Raw genomic sequence first — 17,577 nt, 5'->3', positions numbered from 1 at the left:
GCGCCAGGGAGCATGAAGAGAATCAACACCTCAGGAGTATTGGGAAGCACCTGACCTGTGATCTTGTGAATCAGATCCACTACTGTAGACCAGAATGTGTGTATTAATGGGCATCCCCACCAAATATGCAACATAGTGCCACCTGCTCTGCTGCACCGCCAACATTCATCTGGTACCTCTGGATAAAAGGAATGGAGCAACACCGGGACCCTATACCACCTAGATTAGATCTTATAGTTAGTTTCCTGGGCTTTACAAGAGATAGAGAATTTATGACACAAGGCAAAAGCTTTCGACCAGTGTCCTGCCATTTTTTACGGAACAGTCTCGGCCTTTTCATTGATTTGCTCCGTGAAACAACGAACTGCACACGGAAGCCATCCGTGTGCGGTCCGTGTTTCACGGATCCGTCATTAACGGCCGTACGACGGCCAACAGAAGTGTGCATGAGGCCTTAGAATAAAGGTCATGTCATTCTTTTTGAACTCAGGCCCCATGCACACGACCGTATTTTCATCCATCTGTAAATACTGTCCGTAAATACGGTCTGTATTGAATCCGTATTTGATCCGTAGATACGGATCCGTTAAAAAAAAGAGTGAGGTTGCAAATGATGTCACCAACATATTGCATAGCAACGCTTCCGTAAATACGGATGGTTTACGGATGCACTTCCGTAGCTGTCCGTATTTACAGAAGCGCCCATAGGCTTCTATGGGAGAGTCCGTGACGTAATTACGGACAAGAATAGGACAGGTTCTATAATTTTTTCAGCATGGACACCCATCCGTAAAAATACTGAAAGGTGTCCGTGGCCAATAGCAATGAATGGGTCTGTAATTACGGATGAAATATACTGTCGTGTGCATGGCGCCTTAGACTTTCATAGTTATGTTTTATTCAGAATGGTGTATATGTATGTCCAATGTTAATATTATTACCCTATGGACAGTTTTCTTTTTTAATTTTGTATGCCTAGCTCTAAAATTATGTCACATGCACATGGCCATATTACAGCTCCCATAGGGCATCCATAGACCTCTATAGGGGTCCTACTGTACCCCTGAATGCCTGCAATTTCATAAGAAGGCAGTTTTTTCTGTCAGATTTTCATGCGGTGGCACCAGCACTAACTCCCACATAAAAGGTTGGAGATCACAGTAACGAGCATGAAGCTTTTAATAAGCACTAGGGGATTAGTGTCCAAAAAGGGCCCTCTTAGTGCCCTCCACACATTATTGGTGCCCCCTTAGAGTGCTCCACACATTAATTATGCCCCCTACTTAGTAAAAGTGCCTCCTACTTAATAAAAATGCCATAAAAGTTCCCCTTTAGTGCCCTCCACATATTAATAGTGCCCCCTTAATGCCCCCACCCAATAATAGTGCCCCATAATTAAGCCCCACAGTAAAAGTAATAAAACTAATAATCATTTAACCCCATTCCCACGATTAATGGAGCAGCTCGGGCTACAGATCTCTTTCGACCTGTAGCCAGCACTGTCAACCACATGGCGCAGGCAGATGGGATAAGGTCACTGCATCGCACCCGGCCTGCGCCGAGGTCCCAGCGCCTTGTAGGCTGCAAGCCTGAAGTGGCCTACAAGAGTGAATGGGGGGTCAGGGAGCCTACTGATCCCTGATCCGCCATAATATTCAACTGCATCCACATCCTGAGAACGTGGATGCGGATAAATGTGGCAAGGGGCCTTTTTTAGGAGCACTCTGATACCTAAAAAACATGACACCACTGTTCACAGCACTTTTCAGGACTCGCAGGACAGGGGAGGAGACTCTTAGCACAACGGAACTGGGCCCAGAATCCGTGACAGTATGGCTTAATCTGAGATACTTGATTATGAAAGTGCCAGCCACACTGCCCCATAATAGTCACAGTATTAGTGCTCCATAATTGTGCAAGTAATAGTGCTATATAACATTGAAGACACACAGCAGTACCTCATAACAGTAAAACATTTACCAATTTTATGTCCCGACACTTCTCTGTCCTTTACAAACAAGAATTAGTTATATTGAGCGGTTATCTTCTCACAAGTAATTTCCTTTTTAGCAGCGGGTTAAAGGCATTTCTGCTAGAGATGTGAGGTTCTCGAATGGAGGGATACTTCTGGACTTCTGGGAGGTATGACAAACCTATGAAATGTAAATGTTAGTTTTACAGATTCTGCCATCAGATGACACTTCATTCTTATAATGCTATCTCCCCTAGTCACAGGAAATAGCATGCGTAATTGAACGAAGTCAACTTGTTTGAAAGAAGTCAACTTGGTTTTTACTTCAAGCGCTGCCGCTCCATTCAATGTCTATGGGGCTGACGGAAACAGTGAATGGAGCGCATGCTCCATTCAAAGGTCTCTTCACTGCGAACGTGCAGTGAGAAGGAACAGGGGGCTCGGGACTCCATTCTAGTGATCGGTGGGGTCCCAAGCGATCCGACATTTATCACCTATCCTGTGGATAGGTGATAAATGTTGATCTTGGGATAACCCCATTACCATGGAAGCATTTCCTTCAATTTGGTACATATATAAAGAATATGGCATTTCTCTTTTATGGTTTTGTTATTTATTCTTTTTCTATCCACTCATGACTGTTGTAGTTCCTGGCAGGTTACATTGTGTGGGGTTATTTTTTTATCTGGAGAGAACGGGATTGTTCTTTATTTATAGATGTGAGCAGAATATTTTTGGACGGTGAAGATGTAAAGTGTGGGACTTTGAAAGCTCAGCTCACTTATGAATTATTCCTTTCTCGTAATCAGGTCAGGATGGGGTTGTGCAAGATTTATCTGTTCGAGAAAGCTCAGCGTGATTGATACACTGTTCGTGGCACAATTATTGCTTACAAAACCAAAATGATTACTTGCTGTATCTAAATCCAACATAATACATGTTCCTTATAGGACTTATAAAATTAATTTTCAGGATTTCTGATTAAACTGGTTTGTCAAACTTGTTCTGCATTGACCAGTTATATATTGCACCAATAAACTTTCATTGACATATTTTTCTGCATAGAAAATCCCTTAGGCTGGATTCACACATGGAAGGCAAAGCTGGCTCCAGGTATATGTGGGTCTTTGGGGACTGTCACAGTGTGCCCACTCTTCACAAATGTAAAGCAGGACCATTAGATTCTTGCATCTACTTAGGTTTGGCTGGTGCTGACACTTGCCTGATGAAGGGGGGTAGATGAATGGGATGATAGGGGTTGTCTCATGAAGACCATTCTTTTTCATATGCCCAATTAGGGCATATGGACACCATAGAAGGGGGGTCCCTCCATCTATAAGCAAGAGCATACAGCCACTAATAGAGACCGTCTCTCCATCTGGCAGACACAGCTTGTCCATGTAGGGGAAGTATAAGCTTTCCAAGTAATAACAGCTGATCGCCAGTGGTTTCAGAAGCCAAATTCATGCCAGCAGGCTGCTGGTCAAGACTGCTTCTCACTGAAAAGGGATTGTCATGTTGAGACAACCCCTTTAATTTTACTAAACTAATTTGTTACTGTGTTGTGTTGAAAAATGTGGCATCAAGGGGACCTCTCTCCTTATTAGCGAGAGAGAAAGCTGCTTTCAAAGAGTAGCTCTTGCTCTGGAGGACCCAGCCTGTCTATGTATTATACGGTCGGCAATTCATTTAAATAGCCTACATGCAGTTCTTTATTTGTCCTGCAGTGGGCACTGAAGGGGAAATATATGTATGGCTGCAGTGTCCCTCGTAATAACAACTGATTGTCAATGGTTTCTGAAGTCGGACCTGCAGCAATCAGTTGATTGCCCGACCTATTTCAATAAAAAAAATAGCTTTTTGAGACAACCTCTTTAACATGTGGGTTTTGGTTCTATTCTGGTGAAAAGAATGTAATTATTCTTGAACTGTTTCAATAGGATCTGACTGTCCCTGGGAACTAATGACCAATCTCTCTCATAAATTTTAATTTCCAAACTTTTGGCCTCCGTCAGGCGATTCCATAGTTTATACACAGGGACCAGGTTAAATTTGATCCAGGTTGTGAGGCCAGGAGCAACACTCTGAGAATGATTTCCCTAATATCCTATGCCAGGAAGCAAGATGTTCCCATGTGCCTGCTGTGTGTTGCCGCAGACATTTGATAGGGTCCATTGGTCTTTCTTGAAGGTAGCGCTTCGTCAGAAACCACTTTTTACAGCTCATTATGGCTTTATATAATTCTCTCATGGCGAGGTTCCAGGGTATGGCATCTTCTGTATGCCAGTCTGTATTAATAATAGAATGTGACAGGGATGCCTCATCTCCCCACTCCTGTATATTATTACTCTGAAACATCTGGCAATTACTTTACTGAAAACCCCCGATGTTCTTGGCATTGGTGTTGGGCAGACCCATTATAAAATGTCTCTTTTTATACAGATGACCTCTTGTTGTTTGTTACTTCGCCTCATACCTCCCTTTCTTTTATGTTGCATGACTGATAGTTTTGGAATTTTTAGTAATTTTATGGTTCATTTGTCAAATCTCTCATTGGCTCTCCAGCTCCTATGGACTGCTTCTAAATAGTAAGAGGGAGTGATAACGTAAATAAAAGTTCATGTATAACACCCCCTCATGTCACTGGAAGGGTGTACATGAGGCTAGATGACAGTAACAGGCTGTGTTCTATCTTAATGCTCTCACTTGCAGCTCCCTCCTCCCCTCCACATACACAGAGCCAGGAAGTAAAACTTCCTTCTGGTCCTCGGATAATGCACCTAGAGGTTTGATCTTCGTCAATGTATGAATTCCCGTTATTTTGACAACAGTAAATCTTACTATCTCAGGTTGCCTCATTATATTCACACCATCTGGTAAGGATATGGGAATATAACAAATAGCTATGGGAACCTTCTTACTAGAAGAACAAAATAAGTGTGCAATGTTAGCAATGGGAAACATCTTCTGGACAAGCGCTTGATTCTGAGATTTCCTTTGACACTGTTAGTTTTAGTTCAATAACATTGTTATGTAATGCATTGATGAATCCTGTCCCAGTGTAGTTTACAAACCCGATAAATGAATATAATCCAGTTTTATTAAATAACTGCAGTCATGGATATCTGGGGCTATCGCTATATTACGCTTTTAATACTTGGGTCAGGTGGGTCAAAAACCACATTAATCTTCAGGCACACAGCAGAACCATTTGCAGGAGAATGTAATGAGGCACACAGAGTCTGTAATATGGAGCCATAGACACTCCATGTCCGGCTGTATGGTGCGACATACAGTGCCATATTACTGGTTTATTCTCCCCTAGAAGAAATGTCATGATTATTAACATTACTATTATTTTATTTTTATCAGCAGCAGCTACTTGTAGCTCTGAGACCAGATGCACACGACCGTGCAGTATTTATGATCAATAAATACTGGCATGGAAGGGCCGCGGAGTGTCACCCGCATTTGCGAACCGTGATCCCAGTAATAAGTATAGGAGCACATGTCCTATTTTTTGTGGGTCATTTCTATGGCCTGGACACACACCCGTAAATATACGGGAAGGTGTCCATATCCAATAGAAATGAATTGGTCAGTATGTTATCTGCAATTACGACTCCGTTATTGCAGATAAAAATTAGGGTCGTGTGCATGAAGCCCAAGTCTTGAAAATCTTATTCCATCTTTTAAATTTCAGGATGAATTTCATTACCACAAGAATAAAAGGTGAAGCTATTTATTTGAAATCAGAAATATATAGAAATAGTAGCGCTGCAAAAAAAGCAATTGCATACTTGGAAATATATATTGTGGGGCGCATTCTGATATACCTGTCATGGGCACCAGGAGATATTGTCTTGTCCTGGTGTGACACCTAGCTTTATAAAATGAAGAAATGTAGTAGGGGTAATTAAGAAAAGGGTGTTATGTGTTCGATGGTTTATCGTAGTCATTTCTGGACATTACTGATATAGATTTTTTTTGCCGTCACTTGACATAAGCTGTAAAACTAGGTTTGTATTATACTCCGGCGTGTGCTAATTAGATATAAATGCTAATGATTCCAGGCTGCAGAAAATGATACGCTTCTGCTTTGTTACTAAATTTGGTCTTGAGCCTAACAAATTAATCAGACATACATTGCACCATACCTCCTCCTCATGTCTGCACTGGCTCCGGGGCAAGGTGATATCACTGGGGTTGATGGGGGAAAGATAGGACTATGAGTTCCTGTCTGTGGTACACATTAGTAACTTTCAATACATTATAAAACATATCTGTCAATAAATAAGACGTCTTTTTTATGTCACAGCCACAGGGCATTTATTAAATATTTTAGGTAATGTGCTGATGGAATGTCTAATAAAAATTCTCTTTTTTTTTTTTTTTAAAGAAAAACTATGTATATGAATATGCACTGTCAGTAGAATAATATTTTTTGCAATGCTCACTAATTTCCAGCATATATGTCAAAATTATATCATTATTACCAGAAGCTTACTTATTAAATTAGATGCTGTCTTATAGAAACTAATGCCAATACGAAAACTGGTATTGTCCATGGCAGTCAATCTGCCGCTGTCATCTTGCCGGTGAAGGAGAAGGCAAGCGCCTGATGGGCATCCATACTTATATTTACAGCATTATTTATGTAGAGACCTCCATCCACTCTATTCCATTCTTTTGCATTGCACTGGATACTTTAGGAGAACAGAAGAAAAAAGGGACAAGTCCCCTTATTCTCTGCCCTCATCTGATACCTGTCTTTGGTAGCATTTTTGTACATAGGAGCTTCATCACTTTGTCAAGGTTATAGCCATTCCCCACTCAGTCAGAGCTGGTTTTAGGTAGGTGGTAAACGAGGCAGTTGCTCTGGAACCCGAAGAACAACCTGAAAGTATCTCTCTGTATCTGGCCCAGCTCTGATCTGTATATTGGTGAATGGGCCTAGGTTGGCGGGTGGGTGGTGGTTGTTATCAGTTATACTTTTCTTGTTGCCCAGGGCCCCATTTTCTTCTTTTTTTAATACAGTTTTTATTGAACATTTTAAACTTTTTATAACTATCGGTACAGAAGGAAAAAGGTTGGGGAAGGGTTGGAAGGGAACATATAATGAACCAGGGCTCCATTTTCTATAAAACCATCCCTTCTCAGAGTAACAAATGAAGAGTCAGAAATCCCATATGTGAAAACATATAAGTGGACCACACAGATCTTGATTTTATTTAGTCAAAGTCATAGTTTGTAAGGCAGAAAAAAGACATATGTCTAAATAGTTCATCCTATTATTCTGCAATGTTGATCCAGAAGAAGACAAAACCCCCATGAGGCAAAAGTCAGTTTTCCTAATCCTAGGGAGAAATTTCTTCCTGACTTCAATATGTCAATCAGAAGAAATCCCTGGAACAACGTCCCATTTACAACAAACCACTAACTTGTAATATTATTACACTCAAGAAAGGCATCCAGCCCCTCTTGAACTCTTTCAGAGCGTTCACCAGAACAACTTCCTCTGGCAGAGAGTTCTATAGTGTCACTGCTCTTACAGTAAAGAATAACCTTCTATGTTGGTGTAGAAACCTCCTTTTCTCTAGACGTAGAGGATGCCCCCAAAGTTCCGCCCTAGATCATGAGAGAGATCTCTGTATTGACCTTTGATATATTTATACATAGTTATTAGGTCACTCCTAAGCTGTCCTTTTTTCTAAACTAAACAACCCTAATTTGAACAATATTTCTGAGTACAGTAGTCTACCCATTCCATTTATTACTTTAGTTGCCCGCCTTTGAACCCATTCAAGCTCTACTATGTCTTCCTTGTGCACTGTTGCCCAAAACTGTACAAAATATTCCATGTGATAGAGATTTATAAAGTGGTAGAACTATGTTCTCATCATGTGCATCTATGACCTTTTTTATGAACTGTTGATCTTAGTTACCTTGGCAGCAGCTGCCTGACACTAGTTGCTACAGTTAAGTTTACTGTCAACTAAAATTCTTAAGTCCTTTTCCATGTCCGTTTTACCCAGTGTTTTCTCATTTAGTATGTAACAGTAACATGTATTTTCTCTTCACAAGGTGCATAACTATATTTAATCTAATTGTATTTAATGTGCGGCCATATGGAGGAAGAATTGAATGTTTCTGATAATTACAAGTGTTCATTATGGCACAGACAGATTTTCTGGCAATTATTCTTTTATAAAGAATTCAACATCACAGATTTCAGGACACTAGTTTAGCTGGTATATACTGGCCTTTATCAAGACTTCTTGCCTAACGCCCCACACCTCTTCCCCTCCCCCCTCCAAATAACGTTATACCTAATTTCAAGTGTATCATCTGGTTATTTGCAGATCACATGTTGCAGGATAGGGTTAATAGCCCAATATGTCATCTTTTACCAAGGCTAGAATAAGTCTTATTTTGTTCCACTCTTGTCCAACTATTTAGCAGCTGGAATGGCATTAAATTTCATCTAGAGAACATGTTGACACTTAATAAGAGGCTGTAAACTTAATAATGTATGTTAATGTATCTTTTTCCGCATTGGGGTTTATTGAAAATTACATATGCTATTATTGCAGTGGTAATTTTCAGGAAATATTGCTGCAATTACATTTTACCGGACATGCAGGCAGATTTGTTTTTATATTTTAAGAAGTAATTGCTATGCTTTGAAATTATTTTTAAATATTTAGTGATACCAAGGCTAGCATGTTTGGATGGTAAAAACCACATATATGCCACACTATCGGACACAACATAGTAACAAAATAGTTAGCAAATTTAGTTAGAATTAATCCCTTAGCGCACCAGGACGCACTGGTACGTCCTGGTGCCGGGGGGTGATGTTTGGAGCACACTCATGCGCTGGGCGTGCTCCATATGCTGCGGGTGTCGGCTGTGTTTTACAGCCGACACCCAGGACTAACAGCTAGGTACTTTAAATGCTACCAATAGAAACCACAACTCCTCCCGCAAAATATAAGCCCTCACACCACTCTATTGACGGAAAAATAAAGACGTTATGGCTCTTGGAAGGCGGGAAGTGAAAAACGAAAATCAAAAAATGTCTTTGTCCTTAAGTGGTTAAAAGAGTCGTCTCAACATGACAGCCCTTTTCAGTGTGGAGCTGGCCCGGCAAACAGGTAAATGCCGCTGGTCAGGCTTCAGAAATCCATGTCAATCAGGTTATTGCTGGAAAAAGCTACAAACCAACCTTACATTTACTCTCCATGAAGAAACAAGTCCGCCAGAGTGAGAGCCGCTCCTTGTTAGCAGCTCTATGCTTTGGCTCATAAATAGTGGGATCCCCACTTTGGAGTTTATATGCCCTAATATGGCATACGGAAAGGGATTTTCTTCATGCGACTACCCCTTTAAATAACTTATTTTCATGTCTCTATCTTGGAAAACTGAGGATGTTTTACAAACCGAGCTTTGCACTCATCAAGGGCGTATTTACCCACCATGGGCCCAGCCAGGGTCGGTAAATATGTATTGTGTACATATTTTTGTGGTTCAGTGGAGAAGCTCATAAATGTCTTCACAAATGTATAGAATGCAAATCTGCCTCAGAGTTGGACCACCCCATTTTTGTTTTGGGTTGTTCCACCAACACATTCCACCCTATGGCTACCTACCACATTTTAACCACATTGTGTCACACCTGTGTAGCTTACAAGCATAAAGCTGTGCATTATCTGGGATGGGATGTGATGTTTTTTGATCCTAAGGTGTCACATCCAATCACAAGGCAAATGTTACCAAGTAAACTTGAAGCGCAAGTTCACCTTTAGACAAGTTAGGGCCAATAGCTATAAAATATGCAATTTTTCTGAAATATATCCTTTATTACTTGTTTGGTCATGTGTCCTCTATATTCAGGTTTCTCTAAGACTGCTCAGCAGGTAGGCTGTTCCCTCTAGTGATTAATTCTACAGCTGAATTGTCTCCTAGATGTCACACAGCAGGCTGCTGTAACTGAGAAGAACCATCTCAGCGACAGCAGGGAGAAATGGAGGAGTGAGGAGATGTTACAACATCACAGAAACAGAATGACCTTTAACCCGTTAAGGACCGAGACAGTGTTCATGTTTTAGTTTCTGTTTCACTCCCCAAGAGCCATAACTTTTTTATTTTTCCGTCAATAGAGTGGTGTGAGGGCTTATTGTTTGCGGGACGAGATGTAATTTTTATTGGTAAAATTTTTTGGGTACGTACAACTTTTTGATCACTTTTTAGCAAAAAAATTTTTGCGAGCTGTGGTGACCAAAAAACAGCGATCTTAGCGGATTAAATTTTTAGTTTTTTACGGCGTTCACCGTGCGAGTTAAATAGTGGTATATTGTAATAGTTCAGACTTTTATGGATGCAGCGATTTCAATTTTGTTTATTTATTTATTTTTTTACATTACTTTAGAGGAAAAATAGGAAAAGGGGTGTTTTTTGAACTTTTAATTTATTTTCACTGCTAATAACTTTATTAAACTTTTTTTGTACACATTTTATTAGTCCCCCTAGGGGACTTGAACCAGGGATTGTTAGATCTCTGGTACCATATACTGCAATACTAATGTATTGCAGTATATTGTAATTTTTACAGGCTTCTGTTAAATCATGCCTCTGGCACGGCTTAGCAGAGGCAGACAAAAGGCAGACCTGGGCCTCCATTAGGCCCCTGGGCTGCCATGACAAACACCGGCACCCCGCGATCGCGGTGTGGGGGCGACGATGAGCTGTCGGAGGGGGCCGTACCCCTCTTTTCAACGCTTCAGATGCTGCGGTCCCAACCGCAGCATTTGAGGGGTTAAACGGCCAGGAACAGCGCGATTGCTGTTCCCGGCCTTTAGTTCTGGGTGTCAGCTGTAAAACACAGCTGACACCTGCAGTGTATGGAGCGCGCTCAGCCCGTGAGCACGCTTCATACTTCCCTATGACGCTTATCACGTACATGTACTTGACAATGCGTCAAGGGATTAATTAACACTAGAACCGTCACCCAGAGCAGAGGGGTGGGAATGGCAGCGTGCAATCAGAAGAGCCAAGGAGCATTTGCACATTAAGTGCCCGTCTCAGTGGCAATTGTGACCCCAGCACCGGGGGAAATAAACATTGATTTCTCGCTCATGCAACTTGGATGACCAAAACAATAGGCTTAGTTAAAATACCCTCCCCTAAATCACACTGTCAGCAGTTTTGAGGCCTTAAAGATTATATGCAATGGGGCTACAGACTGTATAGTCCAGAAAAAAATTCAACACACGGACTCCAGGAAAAGTTCCTCACAATCCCCAATATCAAGGAGGTTAGATGTGGTAGATGAAGTATCAGAACACACTTGACTTGATAAAAGCAGACAAACATAACGCAGAATGCATCGTTGGATAAAACCTTTTGATACTTTATTCCATATACTCACAGAGTGACAAAATAAAAAGAGCTCATAAATATATAAAGTCTCCACATTGCATGCCAAGCCTCTCCTGCCCGATCCTAGGTTTCGCCTTGTCCAGCTTCTTCTGGGGCATGCTAGACCAAGGGAAAGCCAGTATATGGAATAAAGTACCAAAAGATTTTATCCAACGCTGCAGTCTGCGCTATGTTTGTCTGCTTTTATCCTCTGCAGAACCTCTTTATGTGAAGGCTGGGAGACCACGAAGTAAAAAAACAAAGTGTGTTCTGATACTTCATCTACCACATCTAACCTCCTTGATATTGCGGATGGTGAGGAACTTTTCCTGGAATTCAGTATGTTACATTTTTATCCGGACTATACAGTATGTAGCCCTATTGCATATAATATTTATATATGTATGTCTGAGTGGATTGCTAGACTTTATCCACTGAATACAGGTTAGTCCAAACTATATGTCAGTACATTATACGTCCCCTCTAAGGGTATGTTCACACACAAACTCAAAAACATCTGAAAATAAGGAGCTGTCTTCAAGGGAAAACAGCTCCTAATTTTCAGACTTTTTTTAAGCCACTCGCGATTTTCGCAGCGTGTTTCGTGGCATTTATTATGGCAGTTTTTGGAGCTTTTTCCAATAGAGTCAATTAAAAACAGCTCCAAAAACATCCCAAGAAGTGTCCTGCACTTCTTTTTAGTGGCTGTTTTTTTACGCGGCCGTTTTGAAAAACGGCCACGTAAAAAAACGGCCCATCGAAGCAGAACGTGGTTTTTCCATTGAAATCAATGGGCAGATGTTTGGAGGCGTTCTGCTTTCGATTTTTCGTCCGTTTTTCGGGCGTTTACGGCCCGAAAAACGGTCTAAAATAGGCCGTGTGGACATACCCTAAGGGTTATCCATACACACAGTAGCCATGCGGCTTCTACAGATGATGCACGTTGAAATGCATTGTATAATCGCGTTCATTCACGGCAAAACCACGTCTGATTTGGATACTACTGCCGCTACTTGTACAGGCACACATAAAAGTCCAAAAATAAAATGTGTGTATCGGAACCGTTAATTTACGTTTATAATATGTTGTGTATACTTTTACTGAAAATTTTTTTACTTTTAATATTGTGCTTTCAGATTATACAAGTAGCAAGAAGTTACCAGTGGATGATGACGGAGCCTTTTACACATCTCTGACATCAGATGAGCATTATATGTCTCAGCCAGACTCCAACTACTTCACTGGGATTCTTAAAAAGGGAGATGGTGGCCCAAGCTTAGACGATGAGGAATTTCGTTTTGGTTCCCAGTATCCTCAAGATATGCCTGTCTTTCAGTCTCGCGGTTTGTTTAGTTCAGATTCAGGTATTGAAATGACGCCAGCTGAGAGCAAAGATGTGATCAAAACATTGTCTGATCCCATGGAGGATGACAAATTAGAAGCGTACAAGTATATTGACATCAGCAGGTCCCCAGATAGCAACCCAAAGTATTCTCCCGAGGTTAATGAGAAAAAGACAAGCCCTATAGGATATGATTTTTCTTATGAAGATCGTATACATGAGGGTGCCACAAAAACTTTGCAAAAAGACCAACATAGTGACAAAGTATGTGAAGATCTGTCATTTGCACCGTATATGGAGGAACCTGGTGGCAGTATGGGACTGTATAGCAACACAGGAACCAGGAATACTAAAACATCGCCAGTAAAAATCACTCTTACTGAATCCTCCATTGATAATGATTTTATTGAAACCAGTAAGGATCTGTCAGAAGCAGGTTTAAAATCCGGTTCCGACATAGTTCCGACTGTAATGGTGTCAGAGCCAGAGGATGACAGTCCAGAGTCCCTTACACCACCATCTATAGAAGCAGGTAAGACCATAAACCACACTATGTTCCCTTTCTTTCTTCACATTCTAAATATTACACAATCAATACTTTATGGAGTTTTATCTGTCATTTTTTTAGTTCCATACAGTACATTTCCATTATTTGATTTCTCTTCCCTAGAATATCATTATCGACAAGACCCCTCCTGTCACAGTATGGCACAGTATGATCTAATGGAAGTTAATGTTGGACATGTAGTGGTGGGCTATTATATAACTGTTACCATAGCTATGTCCGCAAAGCTCCAAAAATATAACAAGGGCCGGCTAAAGGGGCGTCAGACAAACTGGAATTTGTTCACAGTACACACAGATATATGATATCAAACTAAGCCAAGTACCTTTCAATAAACTATTATGGGAGCTGTAAGCTATTGTAGACAATAAAATATTTTGCAGCTGCTGTTCTTAGTTTCCTTGGCAAACACTGAAATAAGTTATATTGGATAGAATTGGAAAGGTGGGTTAAGAAGCTATAGAAGGTATTTTTTTTTATTTTTTGCTCTATGGGGTAAAAAAAATTCAGAAAACATTCAGAAAACTTGATTTATCAAGTATTTCTAAAAGGTAGTGGACTGGGCTCAGAAACCTCAAATATTTAATTAGTTAAATTAATGATTTCAGGTCATCAGAACTTTATTTTTTATGTGCACTTTTGCAATCCTTTTTATTGTTCCAATTCATTTAAAAGAAAAAAGGAAGCAATTTTGAGAATAGGTTAATATATACCATTTTGTGTATACAGCTCCTATGCAAACCTATGTTTCTCCATGGTTACAGACTACAAACAGACCCTGTAGTCTGATACTGTAGTCATGTGTTACTCTTCTTCCTCTACTGCTACATACAGACAGTTTTAATCTATGATTTCTAAGATGAAATAAGTAAATGTCATACCCAAAAACAATGCAGACATCAACTCATAGAGAAATGAAGTGCTTGCTTCTGCAATTTTTTCGTTCATAAACCTTAACCACGAATAGACTGACCATACCCCCATAATAAAAGCCACACTGCCCACAAATAAACCACTGTGCCCTCATATCAGTCACTGGTCCCTCATATCAGACTTTGTGCCCCAGATCAGTACTGGAAGAGGGTTTTTTTTGGTCTGGCTGGAGTGGTCTGTGACTGACTGCCCCATCCAGAGAAAAGTCGCAGCTTTGAGGGAGACTTCGCTGGTTTGCCTTCCCCACAAAGGTTCAACCTTATTGCAGGAGACTCCCAGACAACCTGGAGACAGTAGGCAAGTATGCATTGTCCTAGCAACATATGTACGGCTGTGGAGTTAATTCCAATTAATATGATAGATGCACAAGCTGTTTGTACCAGGAAAACCCTTGTCATGGGGATTTAAAGGCTATGTAAACCTTTGAGGGGCATTTTTTTTTTAATAAACAGGTCAGTCAGTGTGTCTGGTGTTACTTTTCAATTAGTCTTTAATAAAACTTTGTTTTATTTTTTTAGATACAACTACTCTATACAGACCAGCTGTATTGTTTAGTGACAGCAGGTCTCTGACATACAGGATCCACCTGTAATCTATCGCATCTAAGTTATGAATTTAGATGTGTTGGATAACAGGTGGATCGACACGCAGGACCCGCTGTCACTGAACCCATTAGTCCTGCGGACCTGACGAGAACAGGATTTAGCGCTACATGCAGCTGCTCTGTATAGAGAATACAGAACAGCTGTATCTAAAAAGGATCCACCGGTTATCGATCACATCTAAGTTATGAATTTAGATGTGATCAGTAACAGCTCGATCCTGTGTGTCAGAGACATGAAGGACCCGCTGACATAAAACCCGTCAGTGCCGCTGACCGGACAGATACAGGTTTCAGCACTAGATACAGCTGCTCTGTATACAGGGTGCAAAGCAGCTGTATTTCAAAAAGTAAAAATAATGTTTAATAAAAAGTATTTAGAAAGTTGCACCAAACACACTGATACACATTTGTATTTTAAAAAAAAACACCAAAAAAACTATTTCAACGGTGTATATAGCCTTTCATAAATGTGGGCCTATATCTCTAAATAAGGGCTAGTACTGGGGGGGCAAAGAGCTCTTGCTACCTCTTAAGGAGGAAACCCCCTCTATGGTGAATATTCTCAAATAGGTCCTATGGAAAGGGGTGGTCCTGATAGCTGAACCCCTTTGAGTTAGTTAATTAAAACAATTATTCAGTATTGTAGATGGACGATCGTGGGATAACGGAACATTTTCCAGAGCATCAATCAATGTGTAAACTTTGGTGCAGGTTATTTTTAAGCAGATCTTTCCATAAAACCATGGACTGGAATAGACACACTTCTGCATATAAAGAAGTCGTTTTGGTCTGCGGATTTTGCAATTTGTAAATGGTTCTTATTGAATAATTTATGGAAGAAGTCACTGCATATCGCAGCACTGATGCTGTCAACACAGCAGTACTCTGTCAAGGCTGACAACAGCATACGTGTGCAAAATGATAATAATGACAATCCAATTGTTCAGTAATACAACCACTATAAACTAATACAAGCGAGCACATAGATCAATATAATCACCAGAAGCTAATGAAGCTGTCGCATATAGCATAAAATACCCACTGTCAAGTCAAAGAGAATTGGTAATAACATATGCAAAAATACATTGATGTGCTGCAAAGCCGACCAATAATGATAATGTGAATTAATACAAGTGCACACCTTTTAATGGTTTTCATGCCTACCTTCAAGGGAACCTTTCATCAACTTGTCAGTTATTATTTGCTTTATTACATAATTGCATTTTGTAATATGTCAATGGTGAACAACCTAGGGAGAAAGACGGAAAATACGCAGCTAAACCGCAGGAAACCGCAAGAAATTCGCAATTAAAAAACCACACCTAAAGGTGCTTTTTTGAATGCGGTTTTTACGTTTTGCTGCGTAAATCGCTGCGTTTTCATGCTGCAGGTTTTGCTGCATTTTTCTCCAGAACTAGGAAGATAGAATTCGCAAGCTGAATCGCGGGATAAATTGACATGCTGCAGTTACAAAAATACGCACTGCGGGTCAATTTACGTGTGGGTAAATACTGCAGAGTGTACATGAGATGCCCTGGAATCTTATTGCCTCTTCTGGTACTGTATTATTCTGCGGTTTTGCCGCACGCAAATCTGCTCGGAAAAAACGCACGTAATATGCATTGACCCTTAAAGCGGTTGTCCAAGAGTAAGGTCCCATGCACACGACTTTAGATTTCGCTTGTAATTATGGTCCGTAATTACGGACACATTCATTACTATGGCAGTATATTTATGAGTAGGTGTTCGTCCTGTAGAAAGGTTCCGTAAAAGGTAGGACATGGCCTATTTTTTGTTTTTTACGGGCGGCTGTCCGCAACAGGTCGTGCCCGTAATCACGGACTGTGATTATGGGCACGGTCATGTACATGGGGCCTTAAAGAGATTATATAGGATGCAGAAAATGTTATAAAATAAAAAAAGAAACAATACTCATCTGTTAAATCCCCTGCCGCTCCAGGTCCCTAATAGTTATGTGTTACTCCGCTCTCTCTTCTTGCAACCTACAGACTCTTTATCTATAATTTCATAGACAAAATAAGTGAATAAGTCATACACAATAATAATCCAGACATTATACTCATACTTGACAACTCTTAGGAAGCGTTAAGACCAAAAAAAGAGAAAATAAATGCTGAGAGACAAGGAAGTAATGAAAATACAAAAATACTTTATTAACATATAATAAGACATACAACAATAAAAGAATCCATAAACCAACAGTAAAAACACGGACGCTCAGCTGGGGATTTACCCAAATATGTACAGACGGTACATGAGAGATATGTGGATCCCCCAATGAGAGTAATATAAAGGATGTATATAAGAATATTGAGATGTAGTCAGCTTGAATGAATAAATCAAGTATATACACGTGCACAATGGCACAGAATAAGTATCATCACAAACAAGGGTCAAAGCCCAAAGCGATTAACAGCCTATGGCTAATATTACAATCATGGTACAATAACCTTAGTATCACACATATTGTTATGCATGCAGGAAAATCAAACATGTAAAAGCAAAAGGTAGAGAAAGTATGTTTACACAAAAGACATGAAGTCTCACATGCCCATAATGAACGGACAGGATAAACACAGCTGAGCTCCTCCCCTAGGAGGCGTTGTCCGAGAAAAATTAAGTGCTCAGTAAATTTTTTGTTTATAAACCTTGCCCTCAAATAGGACTGACCGCACCCCTATAATGAAAGACACACTGCCCTCATATCAAACATCGGGCTC

At 40.3% G+C, this 17,577-nt stretch overlaps 1 protein-coding gene across 2 annotated transcripts in view; it reads left to right on the top strand.

The window, feature by feature from the left end:
• RTN1 (reticulon 1) overlaps window positions 1–17,577 on the top strand; it is a 131,864-nt gene that overhangs the window by 45,017 nt on the left and 69,270 nt on the right. The window contains exon 2 of one of the 2 annotated variants that reach the window (XM_075843590.1): window positions 12,529–13,266. The exons of the other annotated variant lie outside the window; for it this stretch is intronic. Within the exon in view, the coding sequence (XP_075699705.1) occupies window positions 12,529–13,266 (738 nt within the window). The remainder of the gene's footprint in view (window positions 1–12,528; window positions 13,267–17,577) is intronic. 2 annotated transcript variants of the gene reach the window in all.

This window comes from Rhinoderma darwinii, chromosome 12 (genome assembly GCF_050947455.1).
Source record: "Rhinoderma darwinii isolate aRhiDar2 chromosome 12, aRhiDar2.hap1, whole genome shotgun sequence".
In the NCBI taxonomy this organism is placed as follows: Eukaryota; Metazoa; Chordata; class Amphibia; order Anura; family Rhinodermatidae; genus Rhinoderma; species Rhinoderma darwinii.
This window is presented reverse-complemented; position numbering and strand designations above follow the sequence as displayed.